We start from the raw sequence: 22288 nt of genomic DNA, 5'->3' as shown, positions 1-22288 counted from the left end.
CACTTTTTTTCATATTGGAATTGTTTGTGCCTTTAGAATTTCCTTTTTTAAAAACTCCCACCCATCTTGGACTCCTTTTCTCATCAGAGTCACTTGCCATGGGACCTTACTTATCATTGTTCTGAGTTTATTAAAATCGGTTTTCCTAAGATCCAGTGTATGCGTTTGACTACACTTGGCTTTTGCTTCCCTTAGAACCAAGAACTCAAGTACAACATGGTCGCTTTCCCCCAGAGTTCCTCTAACTGCTACTTTATCCATTAAGTCATCTCTGTTAGTTTTAGGGGTGTACGAAACCCCGCTTACCTGGCTCTGCCAGGTTCCGCAGGTGGTGGGAGGCGATTCGTTCCTCCCCCCGGAATCCTCGATGGGGGGGAGGCGATCCATTCCTCCCCCCCAGAATCCTGCCTGGCCGGCTCTGCTCCGCAGCCAGGCCGCAGAGCCTCCAGCCGGGCCAACCCGCAGCGGGGCCTCCAGCCGCTGCTGGGCTGGTGCAGACGCAAATGGCGTCCTGAGTAGGGGATACCATTTGCGTCCCTATGGTAGCCCGTGATAGGCTACGTAAATATTTATGTAGCCTATCATGGCTAAAGCAGGGACGCAAATGGCGTAGGGGACACCATTTGCATCCCTGCTTTAGCCGTGATAGGCTACGTAAATATATATATATATATATATATATATATATATATATATATACGTAGCCTATCGTGGGGCCAGCGTAGGGACCCAAATGGTGGCCACTACGATGGCTGCCATTTGCATCCGCAGCAGCCCAGCAGCAGCCACAGCCTCTGCCACTGCTGCCACCACCGCCGGAGGCGGAGCCGCAGCCAGGTAGCCTCCGTTTCGCGGGGTGGAGGGGCAGGGGGCTCCATTCTGCCACAGATTCCAGGGGGCTGAATTCACTGGAATTTGCCCCCCCTGGGATCCTTGGCAGAATTCTCTACCATCCCTAGTTAGGATCAAGTCAAGGATAGCTGATCCTCTAGTTCCTTCCTCTACTTTCTGTAGGAGGAAGTTATTTGCCATACAAGTCAGGAATTTCCTGGAGTGGCCATGTTTTGCAAAATTTGTCTCCCAAGAAATATCAGGGAAATTGAAGTCCCCCATTACTACTACATCATGATTTCTTGAAACATTGGCTATTTGCTTTTCAAAAGTTTCATGCTTGTTTTCTCCTTGATTGGGTGGCTGGTAGTAGACACCGACCACCAGGTTCCTATTATTCTTTGCTCCATTTATTTTAACCCAGATGCTCTCGATGGGGCTACCAAGTTCACCCTCCTGTAAATAATTACATAATTATTTGCATATTTTTCTGCATGCCTCCCCCCCAAATCCACATCCGTCTGTGGCGGACAATGAAACAAAAGGTGCCTGACAATGTGCAAAACACAGATGGAGCAGATTTTACATGGGCCGTATATCCCTACATCTGCTGTCCTCCCTCTGACCACCACAGTTTCCTGGGCCAGAACTAGGGATCAGGGAAAAATCTTCCACGCTCCATGGATCCCAGTGAGGCTGGATTCAAAAGAATCTGGCCCCCTGGAGTCCATGGAGGATCAAGAGACTTACCTCCGCCTCCTGAAGAAATCCTCACCGGCCGGATCCTCCCTGCGGCTGGCTCCGGAGCACCAGTGATACGGCTGCCATTGCCATATCCCTGGCTGTGCGGATTAACTGCAGCCGCAAATGTCATCCAGGACGCCATTTGCGGCGGTAAAGGCCTTAGTTTAAGGTAAATGCAGCCATTTACAGCTGCATTTACCTTAAACTAAGGCCTTTACCGCCGCAAATGGCGTCCTGGACGCCATCTGCATCCACAGTCACTTCCCTCCCTTCAACTAGCGATATGGCATGGTGGCCGTATCGCCTGCACTTCGGAGCCAGCCAGTGAGGATTCCGGGGGGGGGACGGATTGCCCCCCCACGGAGCCCCGTGGAGCCCAGGTAAGGGGATTTAGTACACCCCTAGCCAGAGCAAGAGGCAGGTGAACAAGCAGGTTGCAATGGCATGGTAGAAGAACAACTCCGGGGCGCTGTTGTCAGTGGGCCCTTGGCGGATGCCTGACCATGCCTAACCTTGACGCTGACCCTGCATAAGCCTGATGGCATCTGGTACATGTGTTTACACTGAACTTACAGTTTGCCCCTCCTTTGAAGCCAAGATTCATGTCTCTGATATCTTAGAAAGCTTCTAAGCTTTGCTCCCATGCTCAGCCTTAGACATTCAGAAATAAGATGTAGATAGTTTGGATTTTTGAATTGAAAGTATGGCTGCTGTCTGACATCGAGAAATGTCTGCAAGCCTTTTCACTTTCGTGCCTTCTCATGCCCCTGGCTGGCTGTGTTTGTCCTTCAGTCTGAATGGGTAAAGGACATCTCCCTTCTTTTCATGTGATAGGCAGCACTTCATAATCGAGAACGGCCGCAAATCATAAAAGGACTAGTTAATTAGCCTCATTTCTGGGTTCAGTGATTTGAGTAGGTTTAGCTTGCTGAGCTTAAGTTGTGGGAATTCCTTTGATGGGCAACTGGAATAGCGCACAAAGAATTATTCTCCAGCGGCTTTTAGTTAAAGACTACAGAAGCCTACATAGTCTCTGTGGTTTGGCTATACATTTTAATTCATGATTAGTCTGCTGTTGCTCATATGAGTGCCTGATTTTTATTTTGTGCATGGTTGGGGCACCCATTGTGAAATGTATTTTGTGCATGATTCAGTCACTCCCTGTCTCCTGCCTTGTATGCTGCTCAGGAAATGCTGGAGTTTCTTTTTGCTGCCCCAATTTTTGATAGGGTCTGCTTTTACTTTTGGTGGTGTTCCTACATCAGCTAGAGTATGTCAGTATCTCAGATTTGCTCTTCTTAAGAATATGCAGGACAACTGAATAGTTAGGAAAGAGTGGTAGTCATCCGAGTAAGAACCATCCCAGTTGAATCAGACTAATGGCCTATCTATCCCAGCATCCTTCCAGTATCTGGGAGCCTTGAAACAGATTATGATGGCAATAGGGATGGTGGAGAAATCCACCACAGACTCCAATGAGGCCAGATTCTTTAGAATCTGCCCTCCCCCGGAGTCTGTGGTGGAACGGACTACTCCCCCCCCCGCCACCCCGCAAACTAAAGTTGGGACAGACCCTACCTGCTGATGGCCGGTCCAGGTCCATCCGCTGCCATCCGTCCACTGCCCCAGACTGCGGACGAAAATGACGTCCAGTGTAGCGGACTCCATTTGCGTCGCTACTCTTTTCGGTGGAGATTCCATACGGCAGGGGTGTTGAACCCCTTTCATCCCGAGGCCCAAATTCCACTTCAGAGAAGCTTTTGAGGGGCAAGTTCCAGTCGTGGGCAGGAACAAAGGCAAAAGGGCTGGGGAGAACTACCAGCGTACCTTAGCTAAAAGCTCTTACTGTGAGAAACAAAGCCTTGGGAGAAGCATTTCAGCCTTTCAGAATGGGAAAAACCTGAAAAAGCTAGGAATACACCAAACAATTGGCAGTCAGATGAAATGGGCTGGGGCCAGGGGAATGGGATGCGGCCTTCTGGGAAATCCTGCAGGCCAGATTGGGACCCCATGCAGGCCAAATTTGGCCTGCAGACCTGAGGTTCAACACCCCTACCATATCATCTGGTACAGGACAAGTTCTTATCATCATTTTGGGGGCTGGAGGTGTGATAAAGTCAGCCCCAAAAGAAATTTGTGATCTTTGGGGTCTGGAAAAAAATAGGTTATTGGCAGGCGGGGGGGCTTACAGAGCAAAAATGAGGTGGCGGACTTGCACGCTTTCTTTACAGAAAAAAAACTGCCATGACATAGCATTGCTCCCTGTCAGCCATTTTGTTTCCAGTCAGCAACAGTGGTGTGCTGCCATTTTATTTATTGATGTATTGATTTAATGTATTAATCGCCCATCTGGCTGGTCACCCAGCCACTCTGGGCGATGTACAGAATATAATAAAACAGTTTAAAACAATAAACATCTACAATAAAAACGTGTTCTAAAATACCCTAACCCACCCCAAATGCCTGCCTGAACAACCACACTTTTAATGCACAGTGGAAGCTCATTAAAGAGGGGGCATGGCAGAGTTCCCTAGGGAGGGAGTTCCATAGAGTGGGGGCCACCACAGAGAAGGCCCTCTCCCTCATCCCCACCAGTCTAGCTGTCCTGGCTGATGGGACAGAGAGAAGGCCATCCAAGGCTGATCTTGTTAAGCGGCCTGTCTGGTGTTGCTGGAGGCGCTCCTTAAGATAGGCTGGGCCAGAACCATATAGAGTTTTAAAGGTCAAAACCAACACCTTGAATTTGGCCCAGAAAACAACCGGTAACCAGTGCAACTCCTTCAGCACTGGAGTGATGTGATCTCGCCGGCGGCTGCCTGTAATCAGGTGAGCCGCCGCGTTCTGTACCAGCTGCAGCTTCTGAACTGTCTTCAAGGGTAACCCCACATAGAACGCATTACAGTAGTCTAAACGACTACTTGTCGTTTAGTTAATTACTTGTAGCTCCTCCCCCACTTGTATCAGTAGCAAATCTTTTTTCTATAAAGCAGGTGGAGAAACTGTGTCTGACTCTAGCTCCCATCAACCTCAGCCAGTGATCAGGGATGATGGGAGTTGTAGTTCAAAAACATCTGGAGGGCCAGACATCCCGCACCCTGCTATAAAAGGCAGCAATCCTCTGCTGCCTCATCATTACCATGGTAAAACACCCCACCCCTGAAAAGTAGCAATGGTTTGCCCAAGCCCTGAAGATCACAGAAAGGTCTCCCATTTTCACAGAAGACAAATGGCTCCTGGTCCTAGTAATGTACACATTCCCCACCTTCCATTTCAGTGGGGAATCCACCCGTTCCTCCCCCATCCCCAGAATCCTCCAGAGTGGCTCTGCTCCACGAGGAGTCCACGGAGCCACCCGGCTTGAGGGAGGCTTAGCTGGACCTGTTCCCCTCCACACCGATCACCATTTTTCTTTAAAAAATGGCGATCGGCAGGATATGCCCATAGACTTATATGCAAAATAGAGCCATGAATCTTGCGTATAAGTCTATGTGTCCATAGTTGGTTCCAGTCTTCCCTTCCCATTCCAGGCCAGCTACGCAGGGGCAGCAGCTTGACAAGGGTAAAGAGTCTCAATATTATCATTGCATTGTAAATGGGGGGCGGGTTGAGAGATGGTGGCTTTCCAAAGGCCACAACCTACACCAAAATTTCATGGTGAGATGGGGATTGAATCAGAAACTTCCTAGCTTACTACTGTCATATTGAGCCACTGCGCTACAGTGAGTCTCAGTGTGGGTGTGTCAGGGTTCTCCTTACGACCTGGACCCCCTGAGCAATTCCTTAAGGATCTCTTGCCTCCTTCAGAGTCCCACCTTCCTTCTTTTACTTTTACCTTTCCAGTAACATGGGGTTTAGGCTGTAGGTGTGGGGTGATTGGTAATCTACACAGCGGGTTTAACCACAGCAGTTTACTGGCAAATTAAAGCAAGCAAATCACAGCTAAAGGTATTTACACAATGGAGCTGAGTGATACAAAAGGCATTAAGAGAACATAAAAGTTGCAAAATGCAAGTTCCTTTACCCTAGCTGTACTTGGACTTCTCCAGGCTGCTTCTTCCTGTTACTTCTTCAGGCTCTGGTCTCCTCAGTTCTGCTCTTACTGCTCTGGTCTTTCTGACTCTCTCTTTTAATACCCTCCTTCCCCAAAACTGAAAGTACTGCTTCAAACCTGAAGAAATGAAACTTAACTGGGGAAAAGAAACTACTCCTCTCAGGAATACTCCCTCCCAACAAAAAAACTGCAGGCCTCTAGGCCTGACCTTTTTCCTTGCCCTTGTAGGCCTCAAACTTTCGCAGGGTGTTTTTGTAAATTGTCGACATTGGTGAGTATCAGTCTTAATTCTAAGGAAACCCATGATGTCTCAATTATTTAAAAAGCAGAGCTGTGAACAATATGCAGCATTATTATGGCATTCAAATATGTGTGAAGCAAATGACTATGTGGACTCCTTGGCTATCCATACTGATAAAACCTGAATCACGGCTCAGAATCTGTCTCCCCTCTTTTTAAGCTATATTTTATATAATAGAGGGATTCACTGACCATACTACAATGAGCTAATGAGAATCACCAGCTCAAATTTTAATCTGCTCTCAGTCAAGCAAGGAACGTCTCTCGTCACCACCAACTAGAAAAAAGAATCTCTCCGTGGGTAGCGCAAATTAACTTGGTCTCATGAATACTTGATCCGATAATTTTCTACTGAAGATTGACTCAATTGGAAGGTAAATGTGATCCCAAGCAGACTCCGCGAGGTAATTTCCGTACTCTGTGGAGACAGCTCAGGGTGGGAAATCAAGACTGAAGTGTAATTGTTTGTTTTACCCTACACTAATATACTCTACCTGATACTGGAGGATTAATGGCTATAAGCCTCTATGTGTCTTGACAGCAAAGCCTTGAACTTTGCAATTTTCTGCCAGCTTCTCTCCAGGAATAATGATCAACACTCTTGTGGGCTGCTGGCAGTCTTTCGCCCACATGCACAGAGAGCAGAGCAAATATTGTAATTCATCTCACATTTCGGGGGGCGGGGAATCATGACCTACAATACGACAAAGAAAGAAACAGCATCTATACCTAAAAACAGCAGATAAATGCATCAGAATGTGCATTTTATTTTAGAATTGTGTATACTGTTCTTTAGCCATGCTTCCACCGGCGGCAGCGGGGAGGGGGGTGATTTAGGTTGCAGTGTATATTCTGTTTAGGACTATGGCACCAGGAAGCAAAATTTATTCAACTTTTCCTATTTCAATCAAACCTTCACAGGGCAAATCGTGAAACCCAGATGCCAACTCTTCCCCCATATCCATTCTGGCCACAACTATTACAGGACCTAATAATCCCATCCACTCATTCACCTGCTCATCTTCCACAACATAAACCATGATAAAGGTTTCTTTCTGCACTACATGTTTTAATTAGTTTACCCATGCCTGTGTTATTATCACCAGCAACGGTTTCTGTAATGGCAGCTGATAATAATGTAATTTATCACTGTACTGTCTGCATTTCATTTCCCTCTGACCTCACTGTTTGTCATCTCCCCACCGTCACAGCCTTGTGTATATACACCTGTAAGTCAGGACCACACATCATGCATTTGATGAAGTGGACTGCAGTCCATAAGATCTCATGCCATAATAAAATCATTAGTCTTTAAGGTCCACAAGACTCTATTGCTTTTGCTGCAACAGCAAAAACAACGTGGTTATCCCTCTGGAAATATTCTATGGCTATACCTTTGGAAATATATTTAACAGTAGCTCAAACCGGTCTCTAAATTACCAGGGCTAGGAATGGGAGAGAAGAATACATTTGGTTCACATTTTAATGTGAACTTAATTTCACACTTTCGAACCAATATGCGAACTGAAACTCTTCCTAGTGCCTGACAAGCGGTTTCATGCGCTGTGTGCCAGCTCCATAGGGATTAGGCATGCTGCTGAAAGCCCTTGGGACTTGGCCAGTGATGGGAAGACTGGCTGCTTCTCTCAGTGCTGGCCATGTCCCTCTCCAATTCACACTTCCTGACCTAATGTGCAACTTGGAACACAGTTACCGAAGGGCATCAGATTGCACACTTCTCTGAATGCTGCAGTGCAGTTCTCTGCTCAAAAATGCATACAAATATGTGTATTGGGGAGGGGGGGTGCACAAATATATATGTTTTAGAGAACACGGCATAGAAAACTGTGTATTTTGTAGGATAATGTATTCAATTTAAGTGCAAATTTTCATGCACTTTTAAAAAAGCTGAACATGGGACTGAATGAATTCATGACTGGACATGTGCAAAAATGACATGGGCTGTAAACAGACTTATCTATCCATCCCTAATTCTGGCATTTTTATTTTTACTGAAACCTTACTGCAAATCTTAGTATCAGTGTAACTTGGGAAGAATGAGCAGTCAGAACAGTCTGCAGTGGTGATGGCCAACTTCATCTGGGGATACTGGCAGATGCCCTTAGCCAAGATAACCTTATTCATCTTCAGATACCCTTACCCAAACTAGTGAGGGACCACAAGCTGAAGACATTAGCAGCTGTCCATCCCAGCATAAAAGGATGGCGTACCCCAAACTGTCTTCTCTTTTCACACTTGAACTGAGGTCTGTCAGGTCAGAAGCAGAATAAGAGGATCACTGGCCACTTCTAGTCCGATGCATGGAGGAGTAGAGGCCCAAACAGAATCATGGCAGGGATGATGGAGCTCACAAGCCATCAGTTGACCAATACTGATATGAATCAAGGTGTCCTAAACCCTCAGTCCAATAATATTCATGTACCAATCTGTGTTTTTGGAAGGGGGAGTGCACAAACCCAGGGTGTGGCTTTGATGGACACTGCATATGAACTAGGTCAGTTACCTTCAGAACCATCCTTTTAGGACAATATGGATCATTCAATTGATTGGAAAAAAAGTTATGGTCAAGAGTGAACATTGGGTGTTGTCTTGTTCTGCATATTATGCTGAGTCATATGCCAGTTTTCCCTGAGGCCTTGAAAGTACAGAGCAGACTAGATTACAAACTAAGTCAAACATTTATGAAAGTATCAAGTAAATACATTAAACAACGCTGGAGTGATTCTGGTGTTATTGAATCCTGGCAAACCAATTACGTGGCACTTTTTTCCTATTGCAGTAAAAGTCTCAAATGCTTTTGAGGGGTCAGATTTCTCATGAAAGCTACTACATGTATCTCCCAAATGAGCACTGATTGGAAATGAGAAAAAGACATTGGGGAATCAATTATATTGCTAGGTTTAAAAACATATAGATGATAATGTTAAACATAATATTGGCTATGAAAATTAGAGTCGTTGTGCTTTAGCTAGCAGTGTGAGCTGTGCTTTGGGATGTTTCCAGTACAAATCTCTCCAACATGAACTCACTAGGTCGTACTGGGCAAAACTCTATTCTCTCAAAATCTTTATCTGCAACATAGAGATAATATCAGCCTACCCAGGAGGTTCTCAAAAAGACTGAGATGAAATTTGTAACTTCAAACATGTAAAGCACTTTTTACATAAATTCACCTCCTCTTTATCCATTTATAACACCAAGATATCCAGTTCCAGATATACTGGCTTACCTGAATATTATCCCATTCTTTGGTTCCTTGAAGCATTTATGGGAAGCTAGCTGCAAGATCGAGGCAGGGATAAACGAGGACCTTGGATAGCTCCAAATGGGTCCTGCTGGCTGGTACTATCTGATACTAGGACAATAGGAGGATGTTGTCTCAGCAGGGAGCTAAAGCCAACTGAAGCCTTAGATCTGTAGTGTGGACAGATCTGCCCCTTCTGTGGGAACTGAACAATAATCAGATGTTTTGGCCTACAGCTCCCATCATCCCTCACCATTGGCTAGGGCTGATGGGAGTTGTAAGCCAAACCATCTGGAGGGCCACAAGTTGCCCACCCCTGTGTAACTGGATCTCATATGAATGCAAAAGCTACTTTAGATAATCAGTGCACATCTTTTGTCCCCCCCCCGTCTTCCCCCTCACTCAGTTAATAGCAATTTAACACAAAGGAAACTTGACTGTATGCAGTGAAGCAATGAAAAGCCTTATGGAACAATGTTCGTAAGCTGGAAACCTAGATTGGATCTCGCACCTTTCATGTTGATCTTAAATAAAAACAATACTTTTATGCATTGGGGGGTGGAGGGGGGGATAGGAACAACTGAGAAAGATGGCAGCGATTAGATACCACAAAACAAGAAAGCAAAATAACTTCAGAAAACCTGTGTATTATGAGTTACATAAAAATCTTTGAAAACAGAGCATCAAAGGGAGGGATGTTTGCACCAATTTTCCCCCCATGTTTAGCCATCTGTATTGTGATTTGGAAAGTGAGTCTGGTGAAAAGAACAAATATTAGACATCACAGGAGGGGGAAATGAGAATGGCATGTTGCTGCATATCTTTGCGTGACTTTCCTTTCTATTACTTATTTGTTTTTCAAGGTTGGTTGGGTGGAAGACGTAATCTCAATTAGAATTATAATTCTTAATGCAGGGTTTGGGGGGGCTGGGGGCTGGGAGTTAAAGGGCTGATTCAGCCCGATTGGATAATTTTAAGCATAACTGATTATTAATGTTGGCTTATATTTATTTATTTATTTATTTATTTATTTCTATACCGCCCAATAGCCGAAGCTCTCTGGGCAGTTCACAAAAATTAAAACCAAACAACACACAATAAAACAATTTAAAATATATAAAACATTATATCCAAATGACTGGATGGTAAGATCTGTGCACACAAGTGATTTCTAAGCCTGACCCCTTCTGAAAGCTCCCCCCCCCACCAGTGCTATACAGGATACTCCCTATGTTCAGTAGTCTTTGAGAGATGGGCTCTTCTTGAGAGCCAGATCCCATATGCGAGAATTGAGCTGCTGCAGAGTTCTTATATAATATCATTCATTCATTCATTCATTCAATTTACATCCTGCCTTTCTGCCAAAAATGGCACTCAAGACAGCCAATAGGGAGTGGGGAATATTTGAAGCGCAGTCCAGGCAGGAGGTTATGTGAACCATTTCCAGTATATGGTTTTCTCCTGGTTCCTGGTTTCTCCTGGCTCCAGCTGCTTCCTCCACAATGAGAAGAGGGGCTGGGAAATGTCACAATGGGTGCCCTTCTTGGAATCTCCTTTCTGATAACATTTTGAGGCTAATTTATTCCTTTATTAAAGCATATTTATTTTAAGATAAAGTGTACAAAAGTTATAATAATACTATGCTGTGCAAATTGTCAATCAGCAACAGGACCTCTTGTTGGGGCAGAAAGATCCCATATTATCACCTCCCCTAGGAAGAAATGACTCAAAGAACTTTAGAAATAAGACCTCTTGGAGACACCAGCTAAGGAAATGCACTTCCTAGCTAGCATTAGCTTTCATGCTCCAGTGCTCTGATAAGCGAGCATTTGCCCACGTATCTATTCAATGCAGGCCACCATCCTTAAGCTGCTTAACCCCATGAGCAATCCCCACTCACTTCGATTGGACTAGTACAGAGTAAATGGTTTGAGACCTGATGACATTGGGGTTTTTTGGGGGGTGCGTTTTGCAAGATATTGTATCAGAAATATAGTAGTGTTCCATTTTTTTCAGACTTGCAGGCAGCCAAGGATGGTCTTGGCCGTGGTGAGGCCAAGAGAGGTGCACGGGGCCACCAGCAACAGAGCTGTGGCTCAGTGGTAGAGCACATACTTGGTATGCAGAAGGTCCTAGGATCCATGGGTCCCAGGTCCCATGCTTGGTATGCAGAAGGTCCTAGGATCCATGGGTCCCAGGTTTGAGCCCCAGCTTCTCCACGTCAGTCTGGAAAAAATCCTGCCTGAAACCCTAAAGAGCAATACTGGACAGGATATAAGGTAGCTTCCTATGTTCCTATGTTCCTATGTTCCACTTGGTGAATATACCAAAGTCTGGTCAAGTGCACAGGGTCAAAAATCAGTGATGTAATAAATGAGGGAATACTTGAGGCATTGTATGTGAGGTGAGGTGAAGGAGATGGCTAAATCATCAACCTAGACACAATATTGCTAGACCAACCTTCCACATCTTGGTGTCCTCCAGATATTTCAAACTACAACTCCCAGCATTCCTGGCCATTGACCATGCTGACTGGGGAGGCTGGGAGTTGAAGTCCAAAGAATCTGGAGAGCACCAGTTTGGGGAATAAACTTTTTGTACTGAGATAGTTTAAAATGTCATTGTAGCACTGCAACTAGTAAGTCTGCCTCACTGGCCATGCATGGGACTCCTGGAGGAAGTCCTTGATCCCTGTGGCATCTTCAAAGCATCAAGTGAATGCAAAATTCTAACACCACTGTTCCTTGCACCATTTTGTTTTCTCCTACCTACACCATCAAATACCAAATCCTTTTGGAAAGAAAGTTTTCATAACCTGTCTCCTAATTTATATTACCTGGAACTAATATGTTATTGGAACGTGGTGTAGCAGCCATATCAGGGGTCAGACTAAGTAGCCTCATGCAGTCTCATGCTTCATGTTCTTGCTGAGCTCTTTCTCCCTTGAATATATTGTTGTAAGCTGACGAGACACAGGAATTCCTTATCTTGTCAAAGGTCATACAATTGTATATCTTGTTCTCTGCTGTTCTCTTCTGTTCTCTCCTTATCATGGCTACCCTATAACCCAGTTCTTGTATTATAAACAATAGTGCTAAGAGAAGAAATGTTGAGGACTGCAACCCCACATGGGAGGGGGAGGAGGAGCCATTTCATATGTGTCACAATGTCTATAAAAACAATGTGCTGATGTATTTCGGGGCTTCTGGCTCTTTGGAAATGATTCCAGCCTTAAGCCCACGCGTTAAATAAAGAATCTCTTTTTCCTTCACTCCGTGGTCTCTCTGACTCTGGGTTCTGCAACAGTGGTATCTTATGGCAACTTATGACCACCAGGTTTTCTTTTGCATGAAAATCCACGTGTATTCCATGTGTGCTTTTCCAAATGTATGCATCAACTGTATGCATTTTTGAAATGTACGCATTTTGAAATGTACGCATTTTGAAATGTTGTTGTTGTTGTTCAGTCGTTAAGTCGTGTCTGACTCTTCATGACCCCATGGACCATAGCACGCCAGGCCTTCCTGTCCTCCGCTCTCTCCTGGAGTGTGCTCCAGTTCATTGCATCGGTGATGCTATCTAGCCATCTCATCCTCTGCCGTCCCCTTCTCCTTTTGCCTTCAATCTTTCCCAGCATCAGAGTCTTTTCCAGAGAGTTATCTCTTTGCATTAGGTGGCCAAAATATTTGAGCTTCAGTTTCAGTCTCTGTCCTTCCAATAAGCAGTCAGGGTTGATTTCCTTTAGGATTGATTAATTTGACCTCCTTGCAGTCCAGGGGACTCGTAAGAGTCTTCTCCAACACCACAGTTCAAAAGCATCCATTCTTCAGCGCTCAGCCTTCCTTATAGTCCAGCTCTCACAGCCATACATTACTACTGGGAAAACCATAGCTTTGATTAGATGGATCTTTGTCAGCAAGGTGATGTCTCTGCTTCTTACTATGCTGTCTAGGTGTGCCATAGGTTTCCTCCCAAGGAGCAAGCGTCTTTTAATTTCATGGCTACAGTCACCATCTGCAGTGATCTTGGAGCCCAAGAAAGTAAAATCTGTCACTGTTTCCATTTCTTCCCCTTCTATATGCCAGGAAGTGATGGGGCCAGATGCCATGATCTTCGTTTTTTTAATGTTGAGTTTCAGACCAGCTTTTGCACTCTCCACTTTCACCCTCAACAAGAGGCTCTTTAGATCCTCTTCGCTTTCTGCCATTAGGGTGGTATCATCTGCATATCTGAGGTTGTTGACAATTCTCCTGGCAATCTTAATTCCAACCTGTGATTCATCCAACCTGGCGTTTCTCATGATGTACTCTGCATATAAGTTAAATAAGCAGGGTGACAATATACAGCCTTGTCATACTCCTTTCCCAATTTAGAACCAATCAGTTGTTCCATGTCCGGTTCTTACTGTTGCTTCTTGACCCTCGTACAGGTTTCTCAGGAGACAGATAAGGTGGTCTGGTACTCCCATCTCTTTCAGAATTTGCCACAGTTTCTTCTGATCCACACAATCAAAGGCTTTAGCATAATCAGTGAAGCAGAAATAGATGTTTTTCTGGAATTCTCTTGCTTTCTCCATGATCCAGCGAATGTTGGTGATTTGAACTCTAGTTCCTCTGTCTCTTCGAAACCCAGCTTGTACTTCTGGTAGTTCTCGGTTCACATGCTGCTGAAGCCTAGCTTGTAGGATTTTGAGCATCACCTTGCTGGCATGTGAAATAAGCACAATTGTACGGTAGTTTGAACACTCTTTGGCATTGCCCTTCTTTGGAATTGGAATGTAAACTGACCTTTTCCAGTCTTGTGGCCACTGTTGAGTGTTCCAAATGTGTTGGCATATTGAATGCAGCACTTTAACAGCATCATCTTTTAGGATTTTAAATAGCTCAGCTGGAAGACTGTCATCTCCGCTAGCTTTGTTGTTAGTCATGCTTCCTAAGGCCCACTTGACTTCACTCTCGAGGATGTCCGGCTCAAGTTCAGTGACCGCACTATCATGGCTATCAGGGACATTAAGATCTTTCCCGTATACTTCTTCTGTGTATTCTTTCCACCTCTTCTTAATCTCTTCTGCTTCGGTTAGGTCCCTGCCTTCTTTGTCCTTTATCATGCTCATCTTTGCACAAAACGTTCCCTTGAGATCTCCAATTTTCTTGAAAAGATCTCTAGTATTTCCCATTCTATTGTTTTCCTCGATTTCTTTGCATTGTTCATTTAAGAAGGCCTTCTTGTCTCTCCTTGCTATTCTCTGGTACTCTGCATTCAGTTGGATATATCTTCCCCTTTCTCCCTTGCTTTTCGCTTCCCTTCTTTCTTGTAAAGCCTCATCAGACAGCCACTTTGCTTTCTTGCATTTCTTTTTCTTTGGGATGGATTGAGTTGCTGCCTCCTGAACAATGTTGCAGACCTCCGTCAGTAGTTCCTCAGGCACTCTGTCTATCAGGTCTAATCCCTGAAATCTATTCCTCACCTCCACTGTATATTCATAAGGGATATGATTTAGGTCATACCTGAATGGTTTAGTGGTTTTCCCGACGTTCTTCAATTTAAGCTGAAATTTTGCAAGGAGCAGCTCATGATCTGAGCCACAGTCAGCTCCAGGTCTTGTTTTTACTGACTGTATAGAGCTTCTCCACCTTTGGCTGCAAAGGACATAATCAATCTGATTTCGATATTGACCATCTGGTGATGTCCATGTGTAGAGTCGTCTCTTGTGCTGTTGGAAAAAAGTGTTTGCTCTTTGACCACTTCCAGCTTACCCTGATTCATTGATCTGACATTCCAGGTTCCTAAATATATTGTTCTTTACAGCATCACACTTTCTTTTCACCACCAGACACATCCACAGCTGAGTGTCCTTTTGGCTTTGGTCCAGCCACTTCACTCTTTCTGGCGCTACTTGGAAATTCCTTCTGCTCTTCCCCAGTAGTATATTGGACACCTTCCGTCCTGAGGGGCTCATCTTCCGGCATCATCTCTTTTAGCCTTGTTATACATTCCATGGAGTTTTCTTGGCAAGAATACTGAAGTGGGTTGCCATTTCCTTCTCCAGTGGACCACATTTTGTCAGAACTCTCCACCATGACCTGTCCATCTTGGGTGGCCCTGCACAGCATAGCTTATGGCTTCACTGAGTTATGCAAGTCCCTTCGCCACAACAAGGCAGTGATACGTACACTTTTTAAAAAATGTATTCATTTAGAATGTCCACATTTTTGAAAGGTACTCATTCTGAAATGTACATATTTTTGAAATGTACTCTTTTTGAAATGTACGCTTTTTAGAAATGTACTCATTTTGAAATGTACACTTTTTTGAAAGGTACACTTTATTGAAATGTACTCATTTTGAAATGTACACATTTTTTAATTGTACTCATTTTGTAATGTACACTTCTTAAAAATGAACTCATTTAGAAATGTCCACATTTTTGAAAGGTACTCATTTTGAAATGTTCACATTTTGATATGTACACATTTTTGAAACGTACATATGCTGTTGAACACTGGGGGGGGTGTCCGTGAATCACGACAAAGCCCATTATTATCTTTTTGGTATCAGATTAAAACTGTCCTCTTCTCTGAGGCATTTGGCAGCATATAATGAGTTTTAATCAGGTGCTGGATTGCCTTTGGGGGATTGTTTTTATTTATTTTATTATTTATTTATTTATTTATTTATTTATTTATTTCTATACCGCCCAATAGCCGAAGCTCTCTGGGCGGTTCACAAAATTGAACCACAAATTTTTTAAACTGTTTTTAGATATATGTTGTCTGGATGTGTGCTATCTGTTTATATGTTTTATGTAAATGATTTTTGTAGTTTGTATAATATATTTTAATGGTTTTTAATTTTTGTGAACCACCCAGAGAGGTCCGGCTATGGAGCGTATAGAAATAAAATGAATGAATGAATGAATGAATGAATGAATGGAAATTTGAGCAGAGAAAGGCCCCGCTGTGCACTTTGCAACTTGATGACCCACTTCTGCTGACTTGATACTCCGGAAGCGGGGAGATATGAGAGGTTGCCCTTCCCCCACCTCCTTTCTGCTGCATGGGAGAGCTGGGCTGGCTGCAGGGAGAGGGCACAATATAGCTGCATGCTGCCCTGCCTCTTCCTCCTTCACCTCCCTCCTCCTCCTCAGCTAACCTCAACTCACAAGGCAAGCGGCTGTGGGAGTGTGGCCCCAGCAGGAGCCCAGCTCGGCCACTATGGCAGCTGGCCTTTTTGCCTCTTGGAGAGTAGTGGCCAATGTGCAGCTCCAATCTGAGAGAGAGAAAAGGCTTCTGCAGTGCCAGCCTAGAAGCCTGATGCTTGGCAGCCACTGCTCCAGGGCCACCTCATCCTCTTCTTGGGGCAGGGGGCCAATAGGAGCAGGGGGAAGGCAGACTGTGGGCAGCAGTGGTGGGTGCTCCATTGGCAGTGGGGGCAGGAAGTGAGCAGCAGGCACTGGTTTCAACAGGGAAGGCCCCAGTAATGTCGCTCCTATGATTGCAGGGGGCAATTCAGGGGGCAATTCGGGGGGTGACTAGGGTATTGGCAGGGAAGATCACTGAGTGAGGCATGGGGCTTGTGGGCAGTGGGTTGCCCAAGAGTGTCCTAAGACCATAAGGGGAACCCCGCTGGATTGGACCTTCCCACAGTGAGCAACTAGAATGGGAAGACCACAAGCAGGATATGAAGGCAATAACACCCTGCCATTCATGTTCCCTGTGACTGGTATAGAGTAGGCATGGGTGAGAAATTTGTTCCATCAAGGTTTTTATTTTTTATTTTTATGGATTTACCTCATCTACACCTCTTCGAACCGAACACAATTTGTGATCAGATTTCCATACATTTCCGAGTTTACAATGTGTTCCATGGAATAGAAAAAAAAAAGCTTTCGAAACATGTACACATTTGAAAAAATGTCCAGAAAGCACTGCGTACATTCCTAAAATGCACACAAGCTTGCTTTGGTCAGTGGGGGCAGTACAGGTGGGAGAACCAGTGATTTTCAAGCTCACCTAAATGCTCCAAAAATCATGTTGAAATTCGTTTCATCCCGCTCCTGCTTTAGTCCTGTTTTCAGCTCATTCGACTGAGAAAAGTGCATTTCTGTGCATATTTTTCAAAAGTCCGCACTTCTCCACATTGACTACAGTGTGAAAACGTGTTTGTTTTCTAATGTGCATTTCAAAAATATGCATGCATTTTTCGAATGTGATTGCAAATTCCAGAATCTGTAAACATTTCTCCCCCCTTCCCCCAGCACTCCTGTTCTCATTCACATTCAGGATTGCAAATGGAACATGTTCACATGATTTGTGAACAGAAATAAAAGTATTGTACATCCCGTGGTGACATGCATTCAAAAATGTGTACATTTGAAAAAATGTCCACAAAAAGTGTGTGCATTTGAAAAAAAACTACGCACAAATGTATGCTCAGATTTGTGTAAAGGGAAAAAACAACCTCTTATGGAACTGGGAGAGGATGAACTTGGTGATGGAAAGGCAAGAACCTTTATGAGACTGAGATTCTGATCCTGGAGGTAGTAGATATTAATCATGACTGATCAATGAATTGTCCATTTTATGTATCTTCCAAGGGGTCAGATGCCACAGGATTGCCATTTTATAACAATTTCCTATGTGTACCAGAGAGATAAAATATTGCAAGGTTTTGCCATATCAACTGTCATATAGAAACTTCTCTCATTTGTATAATGCTATCCAGTTCTCCCACGCATGGAGCTCTTTATTTATTCCAGTTGACAAAGGATTACTGACTCTCTCTCTCTTTTTCATTTCATCACACTTGAAAGAACTCTTACTCTCATCAAAACACAGGACTTTCCCTCTATATCTCCCACAGGTATTAATAGATTACTCTGTTTTTCATTTTTAGGTCAATGGAACAGAAATTGAATATGAATTTGAAGAAATTACATTGGAAAGGGTAAGTTAATTGTTCCTTGCACTGCAGAGATAAGATGACTTTGTTAGCAACATGAGTAAAGCAATTATCTGGATATAATCCCTCATTTTCAATTAACCTATTTGGAGTGGAATTCACATTACATAACTATGCAAAAATCCTGCTGAACAAGATTGCTGATGGAACTTAAGTCCCGAAATACTTCTTGATATATTACGAGAGGGAGTTTTTTCCCATATAAAAAGTTTTGCCATGTTGTTTTTAAAAGTGTGAAAAACCCCAAATTTGGGAATTCATCATGTAGCAGTCCTAAGTATTACAGTGTAATGTTTCTGCATATAGTTTCTGGCTAAGATTCCCAATGTATGTATGCACATATGTATGCATGCATTTATATAACATACATACATATATATATATATATATATATACATACATACACACAAACACACACACACACACACACACACATATACAGTACTGTGCAAAAGTCTTAGGCCACCATTACATTTGTTGTTTTAGCAATGGTATAATCACCATATATAATTATTTCTCTGTCTCTTCATTAGAATACAACCAGAAAATACAGGAAATTTGTATGCAGTATTCAACAATAGAAAAAAAAATCAGAAAAAACAGCTTCCATAGGCTAAAGTGGCAAGTATTTAGTGTGACCTCCCCTTACACTAGAGTAGCAGCAGGTGCCTGGCCAGGAATGGTCTTCGTGGAAGGGAAGCAGCCAAGAAACCACTTTTGTGGAAGAGGAACAGGGTGAAAAGGCTAAGATATGCTAAAGCTCACAAAGATTGGAATGAGGATCAGTGGAAAAGAGTATTATGGAGTGATGAATCCAAGTTTGAAATTCTGGGGTCCAGTCGTCGACAATATGTGAGAAGAACTGTTGGAGAGAGATGGACGAATGAGTGCTTGCGGCCTTCAGTGAAACATGGTGGAGGGTCTGTCCTGGTTTGGGGCTGCATTTCTGCAAGTGGTATTGGCGATCTTGTCCGTATTGATGGGATCATGAATGCTGAAAAGTACAGACTGGTTTTAATTCATCATGCCATTCCTTCTGGAAAGTGCCTGATTGGGAATGGTTTCATTTTTCAGCATAACAATCCCAAGCACACTGCTAATGCAGTGAAATCATATTTAGCAAGGAAAACAGCTGATAAAACACTGACAGTCATGGACGGGCCTCCACAGAGTCCAGACCTGAATATTATAGAGGCAGTATGGGATCACCTGGACAGAGAAAGAAATAAAAGACAACCTACAGCTAAAGAAGAACTTTGGGAAGTGCTGAAAGAAGCCTGGTATAATATACCAGGAGATTACTTCAGAAAACTTCAGGACAGTCTCCCCAAAAGAGTTCAAGATGTGCTTAGAGCCAAGGGTTGTTGTTCAGTCGTTCAGTCATGTCCGACTCTTCGTGACCCCATGGACCATAGCACGCCAGGCCTTCCTGTCCTGTGCTCTCTCCCGGAGCGTGCTCAAGTTCATATTCATTGCATCGGTGATGCTATCTAGCCATCTCATCCTCTGCCGTCCCCTTCTCCTTTTGCCTTCAGTCTTTCCCAGCATCAGGGTCTTTTCCAGAGAGTTTTCTCTTCGCATTAGGTGGCCAAAATATTTGAGCTTCAGCTTCAGTATCTGTCCTTCCAATGAGCACTCAGGGTTGATTTCCTTTAGGATGGACTGATTTGACCTCCTTGCAGTCCAGGGGACTCGTAAGAGTCTTCTCCAGCACCACAGTTCGAAAGCATCAATTCTTCGGCGCTCAGCCTTCCTTACAGTCCAGCTCTCACAGCCATACATTACTACTGGGAAAACCACTAAATACTGACTTTTGCCTGTATTTCCTGTACTTTCTGTTTGTATTTTAATACAGAGACCAAAAAATAATCATGGATGGTCATTAAAACTTTGCTAAAGCAACAAAGCTGGTGGTGGCCTAAGACTTTTGCACAGTACTGTATATATAACATATATATATATTGCATTTATATAGCATATGTTTATTATGCTATTGTCCCATTTTTCAGATAAAAATTGTCTCCCAAAACTGCTCAGTTGAAATTTCAATGCAGTGCTGGTGGAAGATACTGTATGTACAGAAATGGAAATGGGAGATAGGCCCTGCCCTCTGGCTTACAGTCTAAAAGGACATGGCATACATGTGAAGGGGAGTGGAGGGAAAAGGGAGAGCAGGGAGAGCAGGGTAATGGAGACAAAATGAAATGATGAGTTGTAAACAGACATTCATGCCACAGTTAGGCAATGTCTTTGGGTCCATGGGCAATTTGACAATCTGAGAAACTGTCCTGGGCACTATCATGAAATGGCTGCCATATAGGAGGCCTGGTAAAGGACAAGTAACCTGCCCAAATACTGAGCACAAGGCAGAGGCGGGGTCTGAACCCCAACATACTTAACAACTCATTCAAAATAGGGATGCTGGAGAAATTTGAGACGGATTAAAATGAGCTCGGATTTCTAAGAATCCGACCTGCAGAATCCACTGCTGAGCAACCCACTCAGGCCCTGTGGAGTCTGTGGACTTTCGGATGATTTCTTTACTTTCCCGAAAATTTACGCATATAAATCCGTAGAAAAAGACGTAAGTTTCTGCTGAGGAAATGTAGAATGGAATAGGGGACAATACACTAAATGTTACGTACTGGGGTAAATTATGTAAATACTCACGTAAATGCTTATGTAAATATTTACGTAATTATTTCTGTATTTTTCTGCAAGATGAAAAAAAAATATTCGCATCCGTCTGTGGGCGGATGACGGAACGAAAGGCACCTGACAATCTGCAAAACATAGACGGAGCGGATTTTACAGTCTGTACATCCCTAATTCAAGCCCACAGTTTCAGCTCCAACAGAAACTTATTTCACAGCAATCCCAGCTGCCAATAAGATAATGTGTTAATAATAATAAATTTAAAAATAACAGTGGGAGGGGTAGGGCACATTGGCAGGTGCCAAGAAAAGTATCCGGGGGTTCACTGGTGTCCATGGGCAGTATGGTGTCTACCATTGATTTACACCTAGTTCCATGGCTACCCCTCCCTGCCCTGAACTCCCTAAGCTGCCCTGCTGCCCTCAGGAGCAGGGGAGGAATGCTGTTCTATCTCCAGTGTTGAAGTAAGATTCAACAGCCAGTCAGGATGGGTTTTGTACATGGAATGGGACAAGGCACTAGCTTCTCCTTCTGGGTGCCGGCCCGGTCCCTGTCCCCATTTGCATGTCCCCAGACCCGCTCTCAAGCCCCACACCCACTCACCAAGCTGCCCTCACTCACCTGGGCCCTGTCCTCTTCCACCGTGATCGCCATGTTTTCAAAATGTGGTGATCACAATACTGCGCACATAGACTTATGCACAAAATGATGCTGTGAATCTTGCATATAAGGGCAGTTCAAGGCACCATTTTGTGTATAAGTCTGTGTGCGCAGTATTGCCATCACCATGTTTTTTCAAACATGACAATCAACGACAGAGGCCAACAGAGCCCGGCCAACACACTATAAGAAGGATGCAGACAAACTGGAGAGGGTTCAGAGGAGGGCAACAAAGATGATCAGGGGACTGCAAACAAAGCCCTGTGAGGAGAGACTGAAAGAACTGGGCATGTTTAGCCTTGAGAAGAGAAGACTGAGGGGAGATATGACAGTGCTCTTCAAGTACTTGAACGGTTGTCACAGAGAGGAAGGCCAGGATCTCTTCTTGATCATCCCAGAGTGCAGGACTCTGAATAATGGGCTGAAGTGACAGGAAGCCCGATTCCGGCTGAACATCAGGAAAAACTTCCTGACTGTTAGAGCAATACGACAATGGAACCAATTGCCTAGAGAAGTGGTGGGCTCTCCCACACTGGAGGCATTCAAGTCGAGGCTGGACAGCCATCTGTCAGGGCTGCTGTGACTTGGATTCCTGCATTGAGCAGGGGGTTGGACTCGATGGCCTTGTAGGCCCCTTCCAACCCTACTATTCTATGATTCTATGATCTAAGTTGTGGGTGGCTCAACAAGCACAGGAGGGGGTCAGTGGGGGCAGGGACTTGGCAGGAACAGCTCTGGGGTTGCATGTGGTCCACTGGAATCCTGCACTGAGATGGGCACCCATGCCACCCACCTCTCCTTCACCCCAGCCAACTATCTTG

General features: G+C 44.2%; 1 protein-coding gene across 1 annotated transcript in view; it reads left to right on the top strand.

The window, feature by feature from the left end:
* Positions 1-22288, top strand: part of DLG2 (discs large MAGUK scaffold protein 2) — a 1591953-nt gene that overhangs the window by 1106906 nt on the left and 462759 nt on the right. The window contains exon 9 of the mRNA XM_084842537.1: positions 18087-18137. Coding sequence (XP_084698663.1) covers positions 18087-18137 — 51 coding nt within the window. The remainder of the gene's footprint in view (positions 1-18086; positions 18138-22288) is intronic.

The sequence above is a fragment of the Heloderma suspectum genome, chromosome 3 (genome assembly GCF_057233095.1).
Source record: "Heloderma suspectum isolate Gila_16-S chromosome 3, 16-S_ref, whole genome shotgun sequence".
NCBI lineage: Eukaryota > Metazoa > Chordata > Lepidosauria > Squamata > Helodermatidae > Heloderma > Heloderma suspectum.
Note: the sequence above shows the minus strand (reverse complement) of the source record. Positions and strands in the feature narration are given on the sequence as shown.